The 25,988-nt window shown below is 46.0% G+C and overlaps 1 protein-coding gene across 13 annotated transcripts in view; it reads right to left on the bottom strand.

The window, feature by feature from the left end:
- Positions 1 to 25,988, bottom strand: part of STPG1 (sperm tail PG-rich repeat containing 1) — a 56,451-nt gene that overhangs the window by 21,625 nt on the left and 8,838 nt on the right. For 10 of the 13 annotated variants that reach the window (XM_047873215.1, XM_047873213.1, XM_047873214.1 and 7 more), the window contains 3 exons: positions 16,439 to 16,560; positions 5,728 to 5,829; positions 847 to 1,017 (listed from right to left, as the gene is read on the bottom strand). In XM_047873215.1, the coding sequence (XP_047729171.1) occupies positions 847 to 1,017; positions 5,728 to 5,829; positions 16,439 to 16,560 (395 nt within the window). Of the gene's footprint in view, positions 1 to 846; positions 1,018 to 5,727; positions 5,830 to 11,926; positions 12,124 to 16,438; positions 16,561 to 25,988 lie in introns of those variants that run through there. The other 3 variants (XM_047873225.1, XM_047873221.1, XM_047873219.1) reach the window with 3 other exon arrangements.

Raw genomic sequence — 25,988 nt, 5'->3', positions numbered from 1 at the left:
ATTAAAGATGAAGTATTCTAAGACCAACACATTTTGCAGCATGGCATAGTGATATTAATACCTTACGTACAATTCACGTCTTATGTTTTCACACTTGCTGTCTCATTTGCTTTTTATAATAACCCCGTAGGGCAAGTATAATTGATTCCATTTTACAGCTGAGGCTCGAGAAGTGACGTGACTTCCCCAGAGACAGTTCTGCTGATCTCCATGTATAGTGGAACCCTGTGCGCCCAGGGCTGTGCCAAGCACTCAGCATCCATGACCTAATTTAACATTTGCATTAATACTACGAAGTGGACATGTGTCCCCATTTTACAGATCAACAAACTGAGTCCCGAAAGCTGAAGGGACTTGCCCAGAGCCACACAGAAAGTGGCAGAGGGGACATTGGAACCTGGCTCCATCTCTGAACCATTAATCATACCGTTCTGCCTCCGTGACTACATAGTGGGGTGTTATTGTTAAAAAAAAAAAAAAAAACCAATTTCTGATACGGAAATATCAGGTGGAAAATAAGGTGGTAAATACCTATTGTCACAGATGAGAAAACTGCCCCAGAAAGATTCCAGGGCAGGAGTGATGACCGTGTTTTCCAGGGACTGGTCTTCCCACTGCTCCGCCCTGACCTCCAGGGTTGCTCACATCTTTCTCCAGGTTCTGCAAATCCTCTCTAAAGGCCTTGCCCAGCCTCATGTACCCACTGGGCAGTCAACAAATACTAACTGATTTACTAATTGCATTAAAATGATATTTCCCGAAGCGTCGTTCCCCCCCCCCCCCCTTCATTTATTTTAGTAAAGCATTCATTCGATACATATTTAACAAGCATACCCAACATCTTACATTGTAATGGTTTGGTGCAGGAGTTTCAGATTTGAGGGCTTTCGCAAAACTTGGCAACTGAAACATGCTGGAACAGGAATTACTGAAGTCTTTCTTCGAAACAAAATGTGATGGGATAGTGTACGCGTTAGCTGCAGGGTATTTAGAAATGATGGTGTCCAGTCGGGCACGCTGTAAGGGGAAAGCCAAAGGCATCAGCAGTCTTACATAATCTGGGGGCCCCAAAGGACAGACATCAAGGGGATGATGCCCAGCACTACATCTAAAAGCAGTTTGTAAAAGCTGAAACTCTAGCCGGTAACAACGATAAACTGACCTCGGGCTTTGAGGATTTGCTCTTGGAGGATGCGAGTTCTGGCCTGTTCTAACTTCTGTAAACTAACTCAAGTTATTCATCTTATATTTGGGACTTGGCAAAAATAATGTTGCCATAAATGCATTGCCACCCAATCCCATTTGAGGCCACTTATACTTGACTCATCAGCTGTTGGGTAATTTATATGATGGGAAGCTTTCGACTTTCTTCCTCCAGCCAAGGCTTTCCTTCTGAGTAAAACCCCACGTCTTACTTCTAAGATTAAGTAATCTGAATTGCTCAAATAACAAGTTTGCTTCTAATGTCTTAAAGGCACAAGGGTCCATGGGGCTTGCTGTCCACCTGTGCCTCCGATCCCTCACCTAATGGCTGATTTCAAAAAACCCTACAATATTTTTCTGTTTCAGTAGAACTGATCCTACTCCTTCCAGGAAGCCACAATAAACTATTTTCAGTTAAAAAAAAAAAACCACAAAAACAAACAGAATCAATGTTTGCCAAATGAAAAGGGGCAAAAGCCATAGAAACTAGGTGATAACATCACTTTACCCTAGGATGCTATGGCAAGTATTGGAGTCTGATAAAACAAACGAAAAAATTCTCATTATTTTATGGTTAAAAGCTTGAGAACACTGCTCTGGGTTTTCCTCAGCAGGATAGGGGTCACTACCTATACAAGCACAGCGAGTGGGTGAGGCTGTGGGAAGGCGCGAACCCCCACCCCCACCAACTTCTCGCCCTTGCTCGGTTGCAGTGGGTCCCAACATTCAGTCTATGGACCACCGATGGTATGTGGGTGGATGTGCTCCCAGGGGCAAGAATGTTCTTGTACAGAGTCCCAGCTGTTCAGAGTCGAGCCTGGGTTCAAGTCCCAAGTCGGCCTCCCCCTGTATCCGGATTCACTGATGTTCCCAGAAGGAAGGTCACCCCAGCCCTGTATGCACTTTGCCTTTGAGTTTTGGGCAATAGTTAACTGAGTACTTTCCACGGGTTGTTGCATTTAATCCTCATGAAAAACCTGGGGAGTGGTTATTGTGATTATCCCGAATTTACAGATGAGGAGACTGGACTTTCTCCATCAGATGAGGAGTGGAACCAACATTATCACCCAGGCAGTCCGCCCCTACTATATGGTATGGATTAGATACCTCATTCTTTTTTTTTTTTTTAATGTTTATTTATTTTTTTATTTTTATTATTATTTTTTAATGTTTATTTATTTTTGAGACAGAGAGAGACAGAGCATGAATGGGAGAGGGGCAGAGAGAGAGGGAGACACGGAATCGGAAGCAGGCTCCAGGCTCTGAGCCGTCAGCCCAGAGCCTGACGCGGGGCTCGAACTCCCGGACCGCGAGATCGTGACCTGAGCTGAAGTCGGACGCTTAACCGACTGAGCCACCCAGGTGCCCCAATGTTTATTTATTTTTAAGAAACAGCAAGTGGGGGAGGGGCAGAGAGAGAGGGAGACAGAGGATCCAAAGTGGACTCTGCGCTGACAGCAAGTCCTACGTGGGGCTCGAGCTCACAAACCGTGAGGTCATGACCTGCACCAAAGTCGGACGCTCAACCGACAGAGCCACCCAGGCACCCCTAGATGTCTCATTTTAAAGAGGAATGGGTCAGGGGCGCCTGGGTGGTGCAGTCGGTTAAGCGTCCGACTTCAGCCAGGTCAGGATCTCGCGGTCCGGGAGTTCGGGCCCCGCGTCGGGCTCTGGGCTGATGGCTCAGAGCCTGGAGCCTGTTTCCGATTCTGTGTCTCCCTCTCTCTCTCTGCCCCTCCCCCGTTCATGCTCTGTCTCTCTCTGTCTCTCTCTGTCCCAAAAATAAATAAACGTTGAAAAAATAAATAAATAAAAATAAAAAAAATAAAGAGGAATGGGTCAAAAGGAATAAAGCAATACACGTTTGCATTTACAAGCTGGCCAGCCGATAAATGACTGTGGAAGGTTCTAGTTCAAGAAGAATCGCTATGCTCTCTCTCCTCTGCCCACTAGGCTAGACACATCTTTCCTCTTTCCTCTTCACTCCTGCAGGAAGAGGGTGGGAAGGTGAAACCCTCCCTGGTGGTACTGTCTGTAGCATTTCCATCCTGAGTCACTCAACAGATTAGGCAAGAGCGTTTTTCTAAAGCACTATTTCCCAAAGTGTTTCTTGGCATGCGAGGTGCATAAGGTAAGTGAGTGTTGGCGGTCGCAGCAGCAGGGGGAGAGTCCCAGAGCCAAATAAACTTGAGAGGGTCTCACAGCATCTTCCCATTTTGAAGATTCATAATACCCGCCGCCATATTAAGTGCCCTGAGAAGTCCTACAATAAAGAAGCCTAACTATATTTAACTAGGCCTTCCAGAACCACTCTTGCCACCATGCAAATACAGAAAGGCCATGGAAGTCTCCTCCCACCAGACTGACTGCTGTGTCATGAATAATTCTGGAACAAAGATTTATAATATGCTAATGAAGCTCTTTAAATTACTTGGACTTAGAGCACAGGCCCCCTCCAAAGGTTGGGTGTAGTGGTTCCAACAACCATCAGGAAGTTTCTAGAATTTATAGATCCACAGAGTGTTTTGGTCAGCCTCACCTGCAATCCCGCTCCTCCTGGCCAGACCCGGGTCAGTCAGGCAGATCTTTCTCTGACAAGGGCTGCTTTTAATTCCTTCAGAGTCTTCAGATCCGGAAGAGGAGGAGGTAACTAACAGATGTGAAAGTTACCAAGTGGGGGGCAGAGGCAGGAAATTCGCATCCGCGCATAAAGCTAGGTGAGATGTGGGATCTCCTAATAGATCTCCCCCAGCCACTGCCCGCTGCTTCCAGGAACCCAAATGTCTATAAAAAGAAATTCCCGTATCCATCAAATTGGGGAGGGGAAGCCGGCACCACTCAACGGCCTGCGTTCTTTTTGGGTTTGGTCTGAATGTTTTAAAGACCCGACAGGCGTGATTCGATTCTGTAACACTCCGACCTTCCCTTGGGCCTCTTCTCCTCCAGACGGCCCAGCCTCGTCGTTTGGAAAGTTACCGCACGCAAAGCCTAGTCGGGAGGAACTGACCGGCCACGAACGTCTCAGAGAAAACCTAGGTGTTGCAGGAGCTATTGTTTGTGACTCAGGTGGTAACACTCATGATATTTAGCCTGTTTACAATGCTCCCAGTTTCAAAGAGTATTTTGCTCATTGCAATTTGCCCAGAGCCTCCGGGGAGTCTCCACTTTTATGAGGCAACTGGGACACAGAAGGGTGACGTGCTTGAGGCCACGTCGAGCATCCACAGCTGAGTCAGGATCAGGTCTTCAGTCTTGTCTCCGGTGCCAGAGCCTCGTGAGGTGGCATTTCTGTTGCAGATTACTTTCAGGTCTCTTTGTTTGCAGGGCGTGGTTCCTCTGTAAGCTCACTGGGGGCATGTGTGACTTCAAGGGCTTTGCTGATGGGGAGCTAGCTCCAAAGTCAACTCGCTCCTTGAATACTCACCTCTGCCAAACTCAAATTCCAGTAAGTGGCTGCATTCAGTGTGTCTTAAATGGACCCTTTGTGTGGTGTTTTCTTTGTTTGTTTTTTTTTTTTTTTAAATCCATTCCAGTGTCAGGCATTATAATACATCTTTGCAAGAGTTAATTAAAAAAAAATTTTTTTAATGTTTATTTTTGAGAGAGAGAGAGAGAGGTGGGGAGAGACAGAGCACAAGCAGGGGAGGGGCAGAGAGAGAGGGAGACACAGAACTCGAAGCAGGCTCCAGGCTCTGAGCTGTCAGCACAGAGCCCGACACGGGGCTCAAACCCGCGAACCACGAGATGGTGACCTGAGCTGAAGTCGGATGCTCAACCGACTGGGCCACCCAAGTGCTCCTTGAGGTATTTTAATGTTTAAAGGGACAGATGGCATACATGTTTTGTTGACGCAAGTTTGGGTTTGCTTTTTTTTTCACTTTCCTACCTCAGCCGGTCTTACCCTAGTTTGGCCCTTTTCCCTTGCTATGTCTATTCTTCTTGCCAATTTACAAAGATTCGAATAAAGAACAAGAAAATCCTGCCCAAGTCTGTTCAGGGACATTGGCCCTTCATAGAGCTCCTTGATTCTTAGAGCCATCCGCCAACATAAAGAACCTTATTTCACAAAGAAGGGAAATAGGGAGGGGAGGACGATCGCTGCATTTCAGGCCTGCTGCCTGCTTTCTTTCTGCCCCCGTCAGATTTCTCAATATCTTGAATAATCCAATGAGACCAAGCGGTGTAAAACCTCATATTAGAGTGAGATCTTTTCCCCGGAACCTAAAAATCTCAGGAAAACATCTGCTTAGTCCACTCCGTGATGACAGAATTGATGGTGGATGATCAGGTCCTGAATCTCCCTCTGGCCTCTCTTCCCACTCTGGCAACGTCTAGCAGGGGAGGGGAATTACTTAAAGACACAGGCTCTAATTTATTTGCGTGACACGTGAGGTGGCAGTTATGCTCCTAATTAGAACCACGGCATTTGGAGAGAAGGGACCAGATGACCAACACGTGTTTATGCAAGGAGCAAAGGAAATTACTGATCCCGCTAGTGGCCTCACTCAAGGAGGGGGTTCTCACCATAGAGGGAAAAGTGCACGTCCCTTTCTTAGACAGCGAGACACTGTTGAACACCGGAGATTGGTGAATGACATCGTAGAAGCCAGGACCCGGGATATTATCCTGAAAGGGAGAGAACGTGGTGTCACTGGGATCCACTCATTTCCACTGTGCTCTTCTGTGAGCTTTACATCCATTACATCCACGCTAAGCCTCAGTGTAACCCTCCAGGATGGCACCACCACTTTCCCGGTGACGGCTCGGCTCTATCATTTCCTAGCCTGCCCAGTCACTGTCTCAGTGACCAAGCGCTGGGGTTGGAATTCCAGCCCAGGTCTGGGACCCCCAAAGCCCTGACTCTCCCTCCACCATGCTGCCCTGCATTCCAGAAGAAGGCTATTGTTTTGTCATGGCATTAGAGAAGTGAGCACAAGATGGGATGCTAAGTATAGCTGATGCGTGAGTCAGCGTGTGCTGATTGGGTCCGCCAAACCCAAGGTGAGGGACCGATGACCGCTGTCACGTTAACCGCACCCACCTGACTCAGCTTCCTCCTCAGCCTTTCAGAGGAGAAAGCAGGGAGCGTTTCTGTTTACAGAGCAAAACGAAACAAAAACAACCTTCCTCCCAAACAAGTCCCTTTCTAATTCTCAAACAAAAGGGGGCAGGCTCACGAGGCTCAAATGCTAAACGAGGGAGGTATGAGAGAGAGGAATAAACAAACGCTTGATTTCTAAGCTCATTTCTGCTTTTGCAGCTAATTGGACTTTCGGCTCATTTCCCAGGCAAGTTACCAGGGGGAAGTATATGCTGACGGAAGTTGGCCAAGCAAGTGGCATGAAATGAAAAGGATGTTCCGTTGACTTGAGAGTTTACCGGGTGCCTACTCGATGCCACAAGCTTTTCAAAGGTTGCTTCATTTAATCCTCTGACAAGGAAGGGGCTACTGTCCCCATGGAGACACCGAGGCACATGGGGATGCATTTATCCAACACCCCACTGCTACTAACGGCCGTACCTGAATTCACTGCTAAGGGCATGATGAACGCAAACCCTTTGCAGTGGGGGTGTTAGCGGGCCCATTTTAAGGAAAGGAAGGCCCAGAGGCACTGGGTCCACATTTAGTAAATGGTGAAGCCCAGATTTAAATCCGGGCAGCCGGACTGCAGACTCGCTCTCCCCAACCTCTGTCACCCAGGCTCGTTGTCTCCACAATCCCTACCACTCTCCTCGGGGCAGAAAGAAAGCTTAAGGGGCCACCAGGGCTTTCCAGGACTTTCCAGTCTGGCCTGAGCAGTGTGTGATTAAGGTTTAATATTTGGGATAGGGCCATCAGTCAGTGAGATTAATAGGTTCTTCTGTGCTGAATTTTAAACGCAGGGAATCCTTTGAGCCTCGCTTAAAGCAGGTGGGTGAAGGGACACTGATTCCCACTTTGTAGGTGTTGGTGATCTTGGGTGCAGAGTGCGGGCTGATCACCAGGGAGAATGGGGCAGGCCATGAGATGTGCAGCAGAATCAGGTGCACCAGCGCCCTAGGCCGAGTCCTGCACGTGGGAGAAGATTCGAGGAGCTACCAAAAACAAGGAAGAGATTTTTCTAGGGGGCTGTTTGTAGGGCTAGCATTTATTTATTGAGTGGCCACTCGCTGTGTGCCAGGCACTGTTCTGAGTACTTTATTTTTTTTTTTTAAGTGTATGAGAGAGAGAGAGAGACAGCAAGTGGGGGGAGAGAGAGAATCCCAAGCAGACTCTACACCATGGAGTCCAACAAGGGGATCAATCTCAAGACTGTGACATCATGACCTGAGCAGAAATCAAGAGTCAGACGCTTAACCAACTGAGCCACCCAGGCGCCCCTGAGTACTTTATGATTTTTTTTTAAGTAGGCTCCACCGAGCGTGGAGCCCAACGCAGGGTTTGAACTCACGACCCTGAGATCGAGACTCGGATGCTTAACCGCCTGAGTCACCCAGTTACCCGCAGTAACTCATTTAATCCCCATTTTAAAGACAGAAGGACAGGACCAAAAGAGATAAGGCCCAAGGTTACATGGCTAGTAACTGTCAGAGCCCGAATTTGAACCCAGGGGGTCTTAGTACAAAGTCAACTCTTTTTTTATAGATTGAGGGATAACTGACACATAACATTCTATTAGTTTCATGTATACGGTGTAATGATTCAATATTTTTATACATTGGACAGTGATCACCCGGTAAGTCCAATAAACACCTGTCACTATACAGTTACAGGATTTTTTTCCTGTGATCAGAGCTTTTAAGATCTACTCTCTTAGCAACTTCCCAATATGCCATACAGTGTTATTAACGGTAGCTGCCATGCTGTATGATACGGCCCCGTGACTTTTTTATTTTGTGATTGGAATTTTGTGCCTTTTCATTCCCTTCACCCATTTTGCCCATCTCCACCAAACATACAGAATCCACTACTCTTTTTTTTTTAAATTTTTTTAACGTTTATTTATTTTTGAGACAGAAGGAGACAGAGTGCGAGTGGGGGAGGGGCAGAGAGAGAGGGAGACACAGAATCTGAAACAGGCTCCAGGCTCTGAGCCGTCAGCACAGAGCCCGACGCGGGGCTCGAACCCACGGACCGTGAGATCATGACCTGAGCCAAAGTCGGACACTCGACCGACTGAGCCACCCAGGTGCCCCCAGAATCCACTACTCTTAAGCATTAAACCAAACTAATGTTCAAATGAGAAGGTGTAGGATAGAAGAAAAACAAAAATCCCCCTGAGTTTTGAATCTCAAATTCCCGTCTCAGTGCTGCTACACGTACCAAGTGACTTTTAGCAAGTCGCCCCTCTGGGCCTCAGTTTCCTTATTTGCAAATCAGAGACATGGGGCCACATGCCTTTCTTTGGGTGCCTCTTAGCTTGGAGAGTCCCTAAGTCCAGGGAAAGCTGAAGCAGGACATGTACTCGCGACTCTTCCAGGTTTAAACAGTGAACGAGGAAGACGCACCCCCCTCGCCCCTAGTTTACCGCTACGCTCGACGCCCGCCATCAGTTTCCCACCAATTTTCTGGGTACCTACGTGTCTGAGGAGGTAGAGTTGCCCAATAAAAGCTACTCCGTCCCACCCTGCCCAGGTGAGTTTGAATTTCAGATAACTACAAACGATCTTAGTGTAAGTACGTCCCCCGCAGTTTGGGGGGACATAGGGATACTAAAATAGTTGTTCGCCATTGATCTGAAATTCTACATTAACTAGAAATCCTGCGTTTTTCTTTGCTCGATCTGGCAACCCCACTGGACCTAGCTCATGCTTTCATCCTGCTGTGTTGCAAACTGGTTGGAGACCAGGCCAAATATGAAGAGGGCTGTCACCTCTTAGCCTGGAGGGACAGAGTGCTGCCTGTTTGCTCTGAAGGAATGTCTGAGAAGAGCTGTCCAGGCAGCAGTCTGCTGGAGCTGGCCCGTGGCAGCTCCAGAGGGGGACTGTTAGAATGTCGGAGGTTTTGCTAGTGGCCCCGGGTGGGGGTATTTACACCACAGAAATTGGCAAATGCTATCAATCGGAACTTCCCCCTTTCACGGAGGGGACAGCTGGTCTACCAGCCCACCGCTACCTTCACATGACTCCCAGCTAGGTGTCTAAGCTCCGCGGAGGGAAACGTCCAAATGCAGAGCCTTCAGGCCCTCTCCGGCGACTGCTAGAAGTGGTGAATGGCTCTCTGGGCGGGCAATAAAAAGTCAGACCTTTCACCTCTGGGATGACAGTTCACATGACTACCCTTTCGTGGCTTCGGTGAGTCGAGGCCTCTCAGAGCGGATCCCAGAAATAAGAATCCAGACTGCAACTGGGGTGAACTTAGCCGCCTTGGTTTCTTGGCCAAGACCACCCCCAGAGGGCAAAGATAAGCAAAGCAAAAATGGGTGTGGGGAGGGAGAAGGGAAGAGAACTATCGATCTCAGCCCTACCAGCTGCCTATCGAGCACTGAGAGAACTATGCGGATGTCATACCTGTGGTCTCCCCGGCCTGCCCCAAAGTGTGAGGATTAAATGAGTCAATACACGCGGAGGGGTGAGAGCCGGTGCGTGGCCACCCTCGTCCTCGTTTCTACCTCCGCATTGCCCACGCCAGCCGCAATGGAGCCGAACCTGCCCGTGGAGGTTAAAGACCTGGAGAGTGGGATTAAGCAAGAGAGGACTGGCTCATGTGCTCCCATCCCTCCACCCAACACACACCTGGGTGACGTTTGGCTGAAACGCACTTTGAGAGCCCTTCTGAAGGATTAAAGTCCCGGAAGGCAGCCTGTGCGGGTGCCAAGGGTGGGACAAAGATCTCCACTCGCTTGACCCTGGGATAGGGTAGGGAGGTCATGAGGAGCAGGGCACAGAGCTCCTCACCCCAGACATGTCCATGGGTTATAGGAAGCTTGGAGTCCCACAGCTACGCAGCCTGAGCTTTCGAGTCCTGATTTCATAAATTCTGTCCGATTAATACTTTCAAATCAACGGTTTGTCAAACTGCTTCTTGGCCTACAAAACATAGTCTCTGTTGGATCATTGGCTAAAGGCCACACAAGAGGAATGAACACTGCTGAGGGGTCTGCTGAGGGGCTTAAAAGGATCTAGTGGGGAGGGGGGGGCGCCTGGGTGGCTCAGTCAGTTGAGCCTCCGACTCGGTCATGGTTTCAGCTCAGGTCATGATCTCGCGGTTCGTGAGTTCGAGCCCCGCACCGAACTTGGGATTCTCTCTCTCCCTCTTTTTCTGTCCCTCCCTTGCTCCTGCTCTCTCCCTCTTAAACAAACTTTAAAAAAAAAAAAAAAAAGTATCTAACAGGAGGAGGACGTGCCTGAGGTAGAACCAGAATCCTGTGCTGTGGTTAAGCCCCCGGCAAAATCACACAGGGATGTTAGGCTCCTGGGGAAACAATTTTTCCCCACAAATGCCTCTGGTCTTCAGATCTCAGGACAATGTGTCCAACGACCCTGCTGACTTCATCGAAGCGAGAAAGCTTTTAGTCGGGTTGACGTGGCCGGAGTGAGGAGGACAGCACCGCCTGGACGGCGGGAGAGTCGGCCTCTGTCCTCGGGGCGCGGCACCGGCCCTCAGGCCCCTCATCTGTGGGGGCGTCAAGATCTGTGGTTTTCCGGCCACATGTCAGGCGTCCACAGGGAGCCAGGGAAGCTGGCAGCAGCTTGGAGGAGCAGTCTGCCCGCACCTGGCCCACCAGTGGGCTTCAGGACGAGACACTGTCACAGGAAGGGCTGTTCTGCTGAGCCCGGGGTTCAAGGTCACGGAAGCTCTTTCTGGTTCAAACTGTCTCTGACTCTGAGATTTGCCCCTTGCTCCTTTTTGCCCTCTCTCCCTCCCTACCCCTCCCCCCCCCCCCCCCCACACACATATGTTTCTGTCTGGCACCAAAGTTTCCACACCTCTGATCACAGCTGCAAAGGGAGAGAGGCCGCGAGCGTACTTCATGCAAGAAAACACTGTTTTGTTCAGAATGGGGGAGGATGGCAGAATGTAGGGACCCTGGAAGCTCTGGGGGAGCAACCAGGAAAGGGGATGAGGTCTCTTGAGGAGATTGTTTATCTTTGCGGGGGGGGGGGGGGAGGGCATGGCAGGAGGGGCAGAGAGAGAATCCCAAGCAGGCTCCGTGCTCCGTGTGGAGCCTGACACGGGGCTCGAACTCACTACCGTGAGATCACCACCTGAGCTGAAATCAAGAGTTGGATGTTGGGGCACCTGGGTGGCTCAGTCGGTTAAGCAGCCGGCTTCGGCTTAGGTCACGATCTCGCAGTCTGTGGGTTCGAGTCCCGCGTCGGGCTCTGTGCTGACAGCTCAGAGCCTGGAGGCTGCTTCAGATTCTGTCTCTGACTCTCTGTCTCTCTCTCTCTCTGCCCCTGCCCCACTTGCACTGTTTCTGTCTCTCAAAACATAAATAAACGTTAAAAAAATTAAAAGAAAAAATAAGAAAACTACTGTGGACCAGGGCCTGTGCTCAGGTGAAAGGAAGGATACAGCACGATCTGTTAGCAGGTCACACGCTCTAGGAATGGGATGGAGGGGCCGCAGCAAAACAGTGCAAAATGGACAGGGGGTGTTCCGTGACTCAGCGAGGGATGCATAGACTGGAGTCGGGCTCATTCATTCCAGGCACTTTTGAGGGGTGTTGGGGTCAGGAAAGGACAGCGATGACCCCAGGAGTTTCCGGACAGGTGAAGGTGAGACGGGCACACCCCCTACCATCAAGTGAAGCAGAAGGTGGACAGGGGCACAGGAGTGGCTGTCCAGAGCTCAGAGGAGGGTGTCCCTGCTTCCATCCCGGGGTGACATGGGAAGCATCGTCTGGGAACCAGGAGCTGCCACCTGCATGCATCCTTGCCCCGCCTGACCCTGGCCGTGCAAGTTACTCAACCTTCTTTGTGTCTCAGGGTCATTATCTGAAAAGCAGAGATAACGATGAGACTCAGCTCACAGGGTGATTATGGGAACTAAATGGGTAAATAAATGCAAAAGTCTTCGAGGGGTGCCTGGCATGCGGTCAGTGCCAGCCAAGCGTTTGTTATGTCCGGGAACATATAATGCAGACCCCGCGGGGAGGCGTGCCGCTGACCCTACTGTGGTTCAGACATGCAGCCAAGTGCACACTTGGGGTAATTATCCCCTTGAACACGGTGGCCCCTGCGAACTGAACTCCCTTTCGTTTCAATATCCCTGACATGTGGGGCGCCTGGGTGGCTCGGCCGCTTGAGCGTCTGACTCTTGATTTCGGCCCAGGTCACGATCCCGGGGTTGTGGGATGGAGCCCTGTGTGGGGCTCTGCACTGAGTGTGGAGCCTGGTTGACCTCCTCTTTCTCTCCCTTTGCCCCTCTCCCCAGGTTGCTCACTCACTCTCTTTCTAATTGAATGAATGAAGGAATGAATGAATGAATAAATAAATAAATAAATAACTCAACATGTAAAACATCCCTGATCCAGTGCCTCATCAAGTTAATCAATGAAATGATATTAGCTTTCTACAATTTCACACAAATTAAATACAGGCCTGCTTACCAACTGGGACGGTGGATTTACTGTCAGGCTTTCTATCAAATTAACATGTATGTTTAAATTGAGCCCTTCTAGAGGATACAGTATACGCATGCTACTGGCATTCATTGATTAGAGCCTGGAAGGGATAAGCTGGCTTTAGAATCATGGGCCTCGCAATTATAACGTCCTTGCTTTTTTTTTTTTTTTAATTTTTTAACGTTTATTTATTTTTGACAGAGAGAGACAGAGCATGAGCGGGGGAGGGGCAGAGAGAGAGGGAGACACAGAATGCGAAGCAGGCTCCAGGCTCCGAGCTGTCAGCACAGAGCCCGACGCGGGGCTCGAACTCACGGACCGCGAGATCATGACCCGAGCCGAAGTCGGACGCTCCACCGACTGGGCCACCCAGGCGCCCCACATCCTTGCTTTTAAGATGATGCAAAGATATTATTAGCGTTACACAGCCTGGAAGGCAGTGACCACCGTCCAGAGGGAAATAGAGACAGAAACAGGGAGGTGGAGGAAGAAAATGTCCATCAGCCTCCTGGGCTACGTTCTGCCCCAGATTAGGCATGTCTCTTCATGCACACGGAGTCACCAGCACATTTGTAAATAATCGTAAAAATGTGCAGGGAAGCAGACTTCATTTCTAGCAGCCTAAATTGCCAGTCCCGACACCAAGCCCCGTGAAGGATTGATTACAGGGCATATGAGCTGGGCAGTGTTTCCCCACAAAGTTAGACGGACAAGGTGAGTGCACATTTCACAAGGCACGGATTCTCTGTGTCAAAGACGTGCTAAATGGGTCACAGAACTAATGCGAGGATACAACCAAGTTATGAGATCAGGCTCAGGGTACGGATGATTCATGTCCTAAGAAGGGTGGTGAACATCAGAGTTTTAAAATCTGTTTTTAATTTGTATTGCCTCACGAAATTATTGGGTGATGTTACACAAGATCTTTCACTTCTCAATGTCCATTTCCCTCGAGGGAAATGAGAATAATGAGCATGGAACAAGAAAAGTTTTTTTCCAGTTTTTATAGCTTGAAGAAGCTAAAAGATTATATCGTCCAAATTGTTTGTGTTTCAGATGAGGAAACCGAAGCCCAGAGACGTCAAGTGACTTGTCTAAAGGCACACAGCCTCTTAACAGGGCAGAACACAGGGAACCTGATTTACGGATCCCGTCCGTGCTCTTGCCACAGAATTGCGTACTTTTTTACAGACGGCCTTCAAATACCTAGATGAAAGTTCCCACGTTGTCAAACCAACGTGACTACATCTGAAAAGTGTGAATCAAATTTCTGAGCGATTTCTTTCCGTATCTGATGCTGCTTACAGCTTTGGCTGGTTGCCCCCTTGGTTCCTTGAGCAGAAACGTTTCTGAAAAGTAGTAGTTTGAATGCTAACTCGAAATGCCGGCCTCTTCAGTTTCGGGAAGCGAGTCTGGAGAACCGGATCACATAGAAGGGCGCCTACATTCATTGCCTGACACCCTTCCCTACCTTGTGCTGGGGCTGTTCTGGCGAAGGCCTTTTCAGAAACATACCTGCTGACTTTCATAAATCGAATGCATGGCTCTGGAGGCCACAAAAGGTGTGGTAGTGTGTGGAAACAACATGAGGCTTTGGAGTGAGCTAGACCTGGGTTTGAGGTCTAATTCTTTCCAGGTTGATTCAGCAAATATTTATGTAGGGCCTCTTATGTGCCGAGCCCTGTGCTGAATGACCTTGGGTGGGTCATTTAACTCCCCTAAGCCTCGATTTCCTCTCCTGTTAAATTAAGACAATGAACCCTTCCTTTTAGCATTGTTCTGAGGATTAGGGACATGGTCTAAAAATGATTTCACACCTCGAAGGGACCAGTAAGATGGCGGCTGCTACTATTTTTATTGGCGGCTGGACTGCAAGTATTCTAGAGATGGGCAACATATGATTACTGTCCTGACAAACAGGACCCCAAACAGAAGGTACAGAGACCGGTGGACAGTTAAAACACAGACACAGAAACTAGAGGGAGAAGAGAGAAAAGTCCTGAGCAAATATCTTCTTTATCATCTCTGAGGTAAACCTTCAAGTATTTAAAAATGTGCGTGTGGGTGTGCACGCACACGCGAGCCTATACACACACCCTATATTCTTTATTATTTGCTTTCTTAGAATCCTAAAATGTTAGAAGTGAAAGGAATTTAAACGTCCTCTCATTCAGCGTTCTTGTTTACAAAGGAGGAACAGGCTGAGGGGCAAAGGGGCCCCCCACGTGGCCAAAGGTAACTGAGATGTTGACTCCTTCAAAAGAACATTATTCTACAGATCTTGGTTAAAAGAGTAAAAAGGAATGAAGATTTTAAAGACTAAGGAGGTCTGTGAGGTGCTTCGGCCCCCTGCTGGTGAGAGAGGAGACCGTCAGACCCTTGAACCTTTGGCCAATGCAATCCCAAGCTACTTGAGGACCCACGAGGAGCCCGGGGAGCCATGCAGAATCTTCCAGGTCAACGAGGAAAAGAGACACAAATATGTGGAGAAACGGGGCGGGAGGGGATACAGCAACAGAAACAACACACTGTTAAAGGGAGTTTGAAAAAAGGGGGGGGGCCTTTATCACAAAGGTGGTTTTAAGTTTATTCGACCCTTTTATTTTTCCTTTTATGTTATTTGAAGAAAGGTTTGTTATTTCCTCTCCTGTCATAAAGAGTGAACGGGACCAGAGGGAGAGAAAAGGATTTTTACCTTTTACTTCATCTACCTGGGATTCTTGAATTTTATACTTTTATAATAAATTTTAAAATACATTTCTTCTTGGGAACGCAAGCTGGTGCAGCCACTCTGGGAGAGAGTATGGAGGTTCCTCAAAAAACTAAAAATAGAACTACCCTACGACCCAGCAATTGCACTACTAGGCATTTATCCACGGGACACGGGTGTGCTGTTTCGAAGGGACACATGCACCCCCGTGTTTATAGCAGCTCTATCCACAATAGCCGAAGTATGGAAAGAGCCCAAACGTCCATCGATGGATGAATGGATAAAGAAGATGTGGGATATATAGACAATGGAGTATTACTCGGCAATCAAAAAGAATGAAATCTTGCCATTTGCAACTACGTGGATGGAACTGGGGGGTATTATGCTAAGTGAAATTAGTCAGAGAAAGACAAAAATCATAGGGCTTCACTCATATGAGGACTTTAAGAGACAAAACAGATGAACATAAGGGAAGGGAAACAAAAATAATGTAAAAACAGGGAGGGGGACAAAACAGAAGAGACTTTTAAATATAGAGAACAAACAGAGGGTTCCTGGAGGGGTTGTGGGAGGGGGGATGGGCTAAATGGGGAAGGGGCACTAAGGAATCTACTCCTGAAATCATTGTTGCACTATGTGCGAACTAATTTGGATGTAAATAAAAATAAATAAATAAATAAAACAAGTTAAAAAAATAAATAAATAATGAAAATAAAATAAAATACATTTCTTCTTTAAAAAAATGTTTGGGGTACAATATGGCACCATGAGTCCAGACGCCGTCGTTCTCCCTGAAGCTAATAACTTCCCAACTCATTCTTCACCTTCCCGCACACTGGGAGAGAAGGCTATTGGCTCCTTGGGTGACACTGCCCTCTATTGGTCATAGGGACAACTGCACCAGCCTGGCTCACACACACCCGTCCGGAGGCTCAAACCCAGATTAAATGCAGAGTTTCTAAGACGATGTTATTACCTTTTTATAATAAAATCTTTTGGCTTGACTATTGAATCCCTTTTTTTCTGATTCTGGAATTGTTGAAGTCTGGTTCTTAAAAGGAATGGAGGAGGATTGTGCTGGATGTGCAGCAGTAAAACCTGAACAACAAAAGCGAAGTAAAAATTAGCACGAAGAATTGACAAAGGCAGAAAACGAAGAGCATTTTAAAGTGTTATTTTATTTTCAGTATTTTCACTTTTATTTTTGGGGGGGGCTACAGAGAGAGAGCATGCGAGCAAGGGACAGAGGGAGGGAGAGGGTCTCGAGCAGGCTCCATGCTCAGCAAGGAGCCTGACGCTGGGCTCGATCCCATGACCCTGGGATCATGGATGACCTGAGCCTAAATCAAGAATGGGACGCTCAACTGACTGAGCCACCCAGGCGCCCCGAGATTTTGTTTTCTTTCTTTATTTTTTAAATGTTTATTTTTGAGAGAGAGCACAAGCAGGGGAGGGACGGGCGGGGTGTGGGGGGACAGAGGATGTGAAGTAGGCTCTGTGCCTACCAGCAGCAAGCCTGGTGCGGGGCTCGAACTCACGAACCGTGAGATCATGACCTGAGCTGAAGTTGGAGGCTCAACCCTCTGAGCCGTCCCGGTGCCCAACACCCCCCCCCCACCCCAAGATTTTATTTTTAGGTAATCTCCACACTCAGTGTGGGGCTCCGACTCACAACCCTGAGATCAACAGTCTCATCCTCCACCAACTGAGCCAGCCAGGCACTCCTTAAAGTTTTATTTTATTTTATTTTTTAATTTTTTTTTAACATTTATTTATTTTTGAGACAGAGAGAGACAGAGCATGAACGGGGGAGGGTCAGAGAGAGAGGGAGACACAGAATCTGAAACAGGCTCCAGGCTCTGAGCGGTCAGCACAGAGCCCGACGTGGGGCTCGAACCCACGGACCGCGAGATCATGACCTGAGCCGAAGTCGGACGCTTAACCGACTGAGCCACCCAGGCGCCCCCTTAAAGTTTTATCTTAAATGGAATAGGAGAGAAACTTGCCTTTTGATAGGAGGTAAACATGAAACTTTTTTTTTTAAATATTCTCTTTACTTTTTTTCCCTCTTGGTAATCTGGCATTTCCCCACCCCGGGGCAACTAAACTAGTGAGATTTGGTCACATTGCTGAAGCATCATTTATAGAAAATCAACTTAAAATTGTGGATGTCCGGGTTGTGACATACAAATGACACACAAATTCCCCGCTCTCCTCCGCCCGGCCCCACATGTGGGAGGATGTCTCACATGAGAGACAACTGTTAAGGCTCCACGAGGGGCATCTCTCTGCACGGCAGACCAATTCCAAACTCCAACCTGTGAGGGTGAGAGAATCTGACTCCGTTTTCGATGTGGGGCTGACTGCTCACAGCTTGTAAGCCTCAGCCCCCGGCTTCCCCTTCTGAGCCACATTGGGTAAACTGAGGAGAAGGCCTGGAGGCTCTCCCCTTTGGTGCCGGCCAGAAGTTCAAACCATACCAACCCTTGCCCTCACTCCAGCCCTACCAACTAACCACAACAAAACCCCAAACGTGTCTCTCTCCTCTGGTTCTCTCGAGCCGTTTTGGGGCCAGATTAGGAAGCCGACCCTGCTCTCCCCAGAAAACCTCACGATGTGAGGAATACCCCTTTTCGTGTCCCCTTGGTGCGGCATCACCAATCTTGACTTTCAAGCCAAATTTTGGATGGGGGTCCACCCTGACTCTGCAGGATGCGCACAACATATCTCAACATCCAAGTCCGAACCCTCGTAGAGGAAATGTGTGCCAGAGTCGGAAAAGGCCAGGAGACGAAGGGAGGAGGGATGCGTTGAGAGTGGGGGTGCGGTTGCCCAGGAGCCGGCTTTAAGGCCCGTTTCTTAGTCTCCAAATTTCCGAAAACACAAAACTGCTTTTCAGACTCAGACACCCAATGCCAACAGGGACCCCTCAGGAGGTGCTGTGACAGATGAGGAAACTGAGGCTTAGACAGATGAAGTCACTCGCCCTTACGTGAAACACCCGGCTGGGGTTTGAACACAGTTGGTCTAATGAGCCGAGGCTCTTAAGGTCCAAGCTGCACCGCCTCGTTCTGAGTCTGGCCCATAGTCAGCTCCCCACACACCAGTGGGTGGAATAATGGGGGGCGATCTAGCCCAATGTGCTCGGCTTGAGGGTGAAGCAAGCAAGAGAAGCAGAAGAAATGTTTGGTTAGAAAACATTTGAGAGAGAAATCTACAATGTATTTATTGTTTTCTTCCCTTCTCTGCCCACCCCCATTTAGCAGGTGGACGGCTATGTAATTTTCTTTTAGCGAACTTAGACAGCATCAGAAAACAGCAGACGCAAGGCTTCCTAGCTTTTGTTTCTAAAAGTCCATGGAGCGATTTAAAGAGTTTGCAGAGAAGGCAGCAAAGAAAGGGGGATTCTTTTCTTGTCTTTTCTCTTTCTTTCTTTCTTTTTTTTAAGGTAAAAGGAAGGACATTTCCCCCAGGGGAAGGAAAAAACCTTCCTGACTAAAAAAAAGATCACTTTCAGGGCGCCCGGGTGGCTCAGTCGGTTAACTGTTGACTTTGGATTTTGGCTCAGGTCATGATCTCACGGTTCATGGGATCAAGCTCCGCCTCAGGCTCTGCACTGACACCATGGAGCCTGCTTGGGATTCTCTCTCCCTCTCTCTGCCCCTCCCCGCCCCCTCAAAATAAATAAACAAACGTTAAAAAATAAAATAAAAGATCGCTTTCACTTCTGGCTGTGGTAGAACCTCCTGCATGAAAACAACCCTCTTGAGAAGAACCAGAAAAATAAGATTTTTATTTATTTTATTTTTATTTATTTATTTTTGAGCGCGCGCGCGCGCGAGAGAGAGAGAGGGAGGAAGAACAAATGGGGGAAGGGCAGAGAGAAAGGGGGGACAGAGGATTTGAAGCAGGTTCCACGGGGACAGCACAGAGCCTGAGGTGGGGCTCGAACCCACAAACTGCGAAATCGTGATGTGAGCCAAAGGCAGCTGCTTAACTGACTGAGCCGTCCAGGTGCCCCGAAAAATAAAGTTTTTAAAAAAACACTCTGGATAATTTGACCTTCCATTTCCAACAAGATGGGGCTGGCTTTGCCCTCTGAGCCAGGGAAACAAAAGTTAAACATGGACAAAATATATCAAACGATGGTTTTCAAGACACTGGATGCGAAGCAACAAAGGATGGGGCTGCCCCGAGAAATGGGAAGCAAATGAGAGAGCAGTGGGATTGCCCCCAGCTTACTGCCTGGAGAACTTTCCAGGCAACAGCATAGGATGGAGGAATCCAGGGAGAGCCTGGCTGCCTTCTTGAGTTGAGGAAATGAATCCGAAAGCCCAGAAAGACCAGGTGGCTAGAGCTGCCAGAGCAGAGAATCCAAGAAGAGAGCTCCCCAGATAAAGAACTCTGGAGCCCCGCACTGGGTTTCCCCTCGGGTAGCTTTCTGAGTATTGCTCAGGATACACATGCGAGAAAACTACCCAAGGCTGGGGAAAGAATCAGCCAAAAGATGAATACTTGAACAGCAGTACAGGAATAGCTTACACCAAACCAGGAAGAGCCTCCTGTTCCCACGCATCAGAGGGAAAACCTTTATAATACGGAGGACATAGAGTATGCAGAGTTTTGCCTCCGAAATAGAGCAAAATTACCCCTAGGCTTAAGGCGGCTCGGGTCCCAGCTAACACTCAACAGCAAGACTTGAAAAACTCCAACTGTTTCCAAGTAATTTAACCGTATCCCAGAACAAAGCATAAGAATTTACAGGACTGGAAAAGGATCCAGCACCCAACAGGTACAATGAAAAATATATAGTGTTCAGTTAAGAATTAATAGGCATGTTGGGGCGCCTGGGTGGCGCAGTCGGTTAAGCGTCCGACTTCAGCCAGGTCACGATCTCGCGGTCCGTGGGTTCGAGCCCCATGTCGGGCTCTGTCTGGGCTGATGGCTCAGAGCCTGGAGCCTGTTTCCGATTCTGTGTCTCCCTCTCTCTCTGCCCCTCCCCCGTTCATGCTCTGTCTCTCTCTGTCCCAAAAATAAATAAAAAACGTTGAAAAAAAAAAAGAATTAATAGGCATGTAAAGAAAAAAAATGCAATTTATCATGAGAAGATATACAATCAATCAAAACCAAAATTTAATTTATAAAAACAGGCAGCAGATCAGATTTGGCCAAGGGCCAAAGTTTGCCAACCTTGCTCTAAAGCAGCCACTAAGAAAACACAGTAGGGGCGCCTGGGTGGCTCGGTCGGTTAAGCGTCCGACTTCGGCTCAGGTCATGATCTCGCGGTCCGTGAGTTCGAGCCCCACGTCGGGCTCTGTGCTGACTGCTCAGAGCCTGGAGCCTGTTTCAGATTCTGTGTCTCCCTCTCTCTCTGCCCCTCCCCTGTTCACACTCTGTCTCAAAAATAAATGTTAAAAAAAAAAAATTAAAAAAAAAAAAAGAAAACATGGTAAAGAGTTATTCCTTTTTTTTTTTAAGATTTTATTTTTATTAAAAAAATTTTTTTTTAATGTTTATTTATTTTTGAGAAAGAGAGAGACAGAGCATGAGCAGGGGAGGAGCAGAGAGAGGGAGACACAGAATCCGAAGCAGGCTCCAGGCTCGGAGCTGTCCGCACAGAGCCCGGTGTGGGGCTCAAACTCACAAACTGCGAGATCATGACCTGAGCCAAAGCCAGAGGCTTAACTGACTGAGCCACCCAGGTGCCCATAAGATTTTGTTTTTAAAGTAATCTCTACTCCAATTTTAAGGCTCAAACTCAAAACCCAGAGGTCAAGAGTCATATGCTCCACCAACTGAGCCAGCCAGGTGCCCCAAGAGTTACTCCTAATAAGCCAACAAAGGAGATAAAATAGAAACAAAAATATACTCAATGCAGAAGATGACAGAAAAAGTAAATAAGGCATAGATACGACAAATAGCAAGCAAATCGCAAGATGGTAAACTTAAACCCACACACCAATGTTCACATTAAATTTCAATAGTCTAAATAGTCCAATCAAAAGACAGAGCTGCTCAACTTGGATAAGAAAGACCTAACTATATGCTGCCTGCAAGAAATATACTTTAACGGTAATCCCAGAAATAGGTTAAAAATAAAAGAATGGGAAAAGATACACTATGCTAACATTAAAAACAATGCTAGATATTAGTATCAGACAAAGCAGATTTCAGAGAAAAAATATTCCCTGCAATAAAGAGGGTCATTTCGTAACCATATAGAGGTCAATTCCTTAAGAGAACATTACAAGCCTAAATACCGATATATCTGATAACAAGAAACTCAAAATACACGAAGCAAAAGCTCATAGTACTGTAAGAAGAAATAGAATATTCCACAATTACAATTAGATTTAAAAGTTCCTCCCTCTGTACCCCAATGTTTATAGAAGCACTTTCAACAATAGCCAAATTATGGAAAGAGCCTAAATGTCCATCAACTGATGAGTGGATAAAGAAGTTGTGGTTTATATACACAATGGAGTACTACGTGGCAATGAGAAAGAACGAAACATGGCCCTTTGTAGCAACGTGGATGGAACTGGAGAGTGTGATGCTAAGTGAAATAAGCCATACAGAGAAAGACAGATACCATATGGTTTCACTCTTATGTGGATCCTGAGAAACTTAACACAAGACCATGGGGGAGGGGAAAGGGGAAAAAAAAGTTAGAGAGGCAAACCATAAGAGATTCTTAAAAACTGAGAATAAACTGAAGGTTGATGGGGGGGTGGGAGGGAGGGGAAAGTGGGGGATGGGCATTGAGGGCACGTGTTGGGATGAGCACTGGGTGTTGTATGGAAACCAATTTGACAATAAATTTCATACGTAAAAAAAAATGTTCCTCCCTCACTAATTTAAACAAGTAGATAGAATATCAGTAAAGATATATGAGACTTGGGGGCGTCTGGCAGGGTCAGTTGGTAGAGCATGGGACTCTTGATCTTGGGGTTGTGAGTTCAAGCTGCATGTCGGATATAGATATTACTTAAAAATAAAATCTTAAATATATATACATATTATATATTATATTTATATATATTAATTATTATATGTATTTATATATTATATATAAATATATATCTATATATTATATATTATATATTATGTATATTTATATATATTATATATTTATATATTATATATATTTATATGGATTATATAATTATATAGATTGTATATTTATATATATAATAAATATATATCTATATATGTTTATATAATATATATTATATAAATATATAAATAATATATAATATATATAAATATATATGACGTGAATAATACTATTACCTAACTTGACCTAACTAACATTTATAGAACACTGCAATTCTATATAATCTATCCCAGAAAATTGAAGAGGAAAAGACATTTCCCAATCTATTCTAGGTGGTCAGCATCACCCTAATATCAAAATGAGACAGTGTCATGGTGGGGTGGGAGGGGAACCACTACAAATCAATAATCCTCATAAACCTACACACAGAAATTGTTAGAAAATTTGGGGGCCCCTGGGTGGCTCAGTCGATGAAGTGTCTGACTTCAGCTCAGGTCATGGTCTCACAACTAGTGAGTTCAAGCTCCGTGTCAGGCCTGGAGCCTGCTTAGGATTCTGTGTCTCCTTCTCTCTGCCCCTCCGCCACTCATGCTCTGTCTCTCTCTCTCTCTCTCTCTCTCTCTCTCTGTCAAAAATAAATAAACATTAAAAAAAATTTTTTAAAGAAAATTTTTAGTAAATTAAATCCAACAGTATATAAACAAAGACAATACATCATGACCAAGTGGAGTTTATCTCAGTAATGTAAAGATAGGTTAACATTTGAAAGTCACTGTCATTCACCATACTGACCAACTAAAGAGAAAAACCATATGATCATCTCAGTAGATGTGGAACAGAATCATAGAGTATGTATTCTTTTTTGCCTGTCTTCTTTCATTTAGCATAATTAGTTTGAGATTCATCCATGTTGTTGAAATATCAATGGCTCATTGATTTTATTGCTGAGTAGCATTTCATTATATAGAAATGTGACAATTATTAATACCTTGCAGATGGAAATTTGAGGTGCTGACAGTTTGGGAGTACTACACATAAACTCTTCTCTCCATTCCACTACAAGTCCTCATACAAATGAAAGAGTGGGCATACATTATCATTTCTCTTGGGTAAATACTCAGGAGTGGAATGGCTGGATAAGATGTTGAACTTTCAAAGAAACTGCCAGGGGCAGTTGGGTGGCCCAGTTGGTTGAGCCTCTGACCTCGGCTCAGGTTATGACCTCACAGTTTGGGAGTTCGAGCCCCATATCCAGCTCGCTGCTGTCAGTCCAGAGCCTCTGTCCCTCCCCCCCCCCCGCCCCTCCCCTGTTCATGCTCTCTCTCTCAAAAATAAATAAACATTAAAAATAATAAAAATAAACTGCCGAACTCTTTCCCAAAGTTGTGCTTTCGTAAGTCTCCACTATTAATGTATGAGAGTGATTGTGCCTTCACGTCCTCACCAACAATGGGCAATCTTTTTCATTTCTGCCATCCTGTGGGATGTGTAGTATCTCACTGTGGTCTTCATTTGCATATTTGTAATGACTAATGATGCTGAGCATCTCTTTATATGCTATTTGCCATCTGCGTATCTTTTTTTGGTGGTTATCTGTTGAGTACATAGAGAAAGCATTTCATAAAATCTAGCATCCTTTTAGGATAAAAAAAAAAAAAAACAACGTAGCCAACTAGGCCTAGAAGCAAATTTCCTTAATCGGATAAAAGCTATCTATCACAAAAGCCTATAGTAAACGTGATACTGAATAATGAAATATTAAAAGCTTTCTCCTGAGACAGACAATGAAGCCAGGCGACTGCTGTCATAGTTCTCTTCAACACTGTCCTGAAGGACTCTCATCAGCATAAGAGCCAAGAGAAATAAATAGATATGGATCAGAAAGGAAGAAATAAACATGTCATTATCTACAGATGACTAGATTATATGTGGGAAAATTTGAGAAGAATCTATAGATAACCTATAAGGGGTAATCACTGAATTCAGTAAGGTCACTAGAATCAAGGTCAATATACAAAAGTCAATTTGTTTTATTTCTACACCAGGATACAATTAGAAAATGAAATCAAAATATTACCATTTATAATAGTATAAATATCCAATGCCTAAGGGAAACCAAAGCAAAAATGAACTATTGGGATCTCATCAAAATAAAAAGCTGCACAGCGAAGGAAACAATCAGCAAAATTAAAAGGCAACCGATGGAATGGGAGAAGACATTTGCAAACAACATATCAGATAAAGGGTTACTATCCAAAATCTATAAAGAACTTACCAAACTCAACACCCCAAAAAACAAAATAATCCAGTGAAGAAATGGGCCAAAGACATGAGTAGACACCTCTCCAAAGAAGACATCCAGATGGCCAACCGACACATGAAAAAATGCTCAACATCACTCATCATCAGGGGAATACAAATCAAAACCCCAATGAGATACCACCTCACACCTGTCAGAATGGCTAACATGAACAACTCAGGCAACAACAGATGTTGACGAGGATGCGGAGAAAGAGGGTCTCTTTCGCATTGTTGGTGGGAATGCAAACTGGTGCAGCCACTCTGGAAAACAGTCTGGAGGTTCCTCAAAACACTAAAAATAGAACTACCCTACGACCCAGCAATTGCACTATTAGGTGTTTATCCACGGGATACAGGTATGCTGTTTTGAAGGGGCGCATGCAACCCCATGTTTATAGCAGCACTATCAACAATAGCCAAAGTATGGAAAGAACCCAAATGTTCATCCATGGATGAATGGATAAAGAAGATGTGGGATATATATATATACAATGGAATATTACTCGGCAATCAAAAAGAATGAAATCTTGCCATTCGCAACTATGTGGATGGAACTAGAGGGTATTATGCTAAGCGAAATTAGTCAGTCAGAGAAAGACAAATATCATAGAACTTCACTCATATGAGGACTTTAAGACACAGAACAGATGAACATAGGGAAGGGAGGCAAAAATAATATAAACAGGGAGGGAGACAAAATATAAGAGACTCTTAAATATGGAGAACAAACAAAAGGTTACTGGAAGGGGTGTGGGAGGGGTGATGGGCTAAATGGGTAAGGGGCATTAAGGAATCTACTCCTGAAATCACTGTTGCACTATATGCTAACTTAGATGTAAATTATAAAATAAATTAAATAAAAATTAAAAAAAAAACATCAAATGCCTTGAAGGCATAAAGGAGATACACATGACCTCTATACAGAGAGCCGTGAAACGCTTTAAGATTTTATTTTTAAGTAATATCCACACCCAATGTGGGGCTCAAACTCACAGCTTCACATTCAAGAGTCTCATGCTCTACCAGCTGAGCCAGCCAGGTGCCCCTCTGTAAAACATTTTTGAAAAAAATTTAAGAAGACCTAAAAGAAATGCACATGGATGGGAGAAATCAACATTATAGACATGTAAGTTATCCCTAAATTGATTGCTAGAATCAATGCAATCCA

The sequence above is a fragment of the Prionailurus viverrinus genome, chromosome C1 (assembly GCF_022837055.1).
Source record: "Prionailurus viverrinus isolate Anna chromosome C1, UM_Priviv_1.0, whole genome shotgun sequence".
NCBI classification, from domain to species: Eukaryota; Metazoa; Chordata; class Mammalia; order Carnivora; family Felidae; genus Prionailurus; species Prionailurus viverrinus.
The sequence above is the reverse complement of the archived record's forward strand: the minus strand, read 5'-3'. Positions and strand labels throughout refer to the sequence as shown.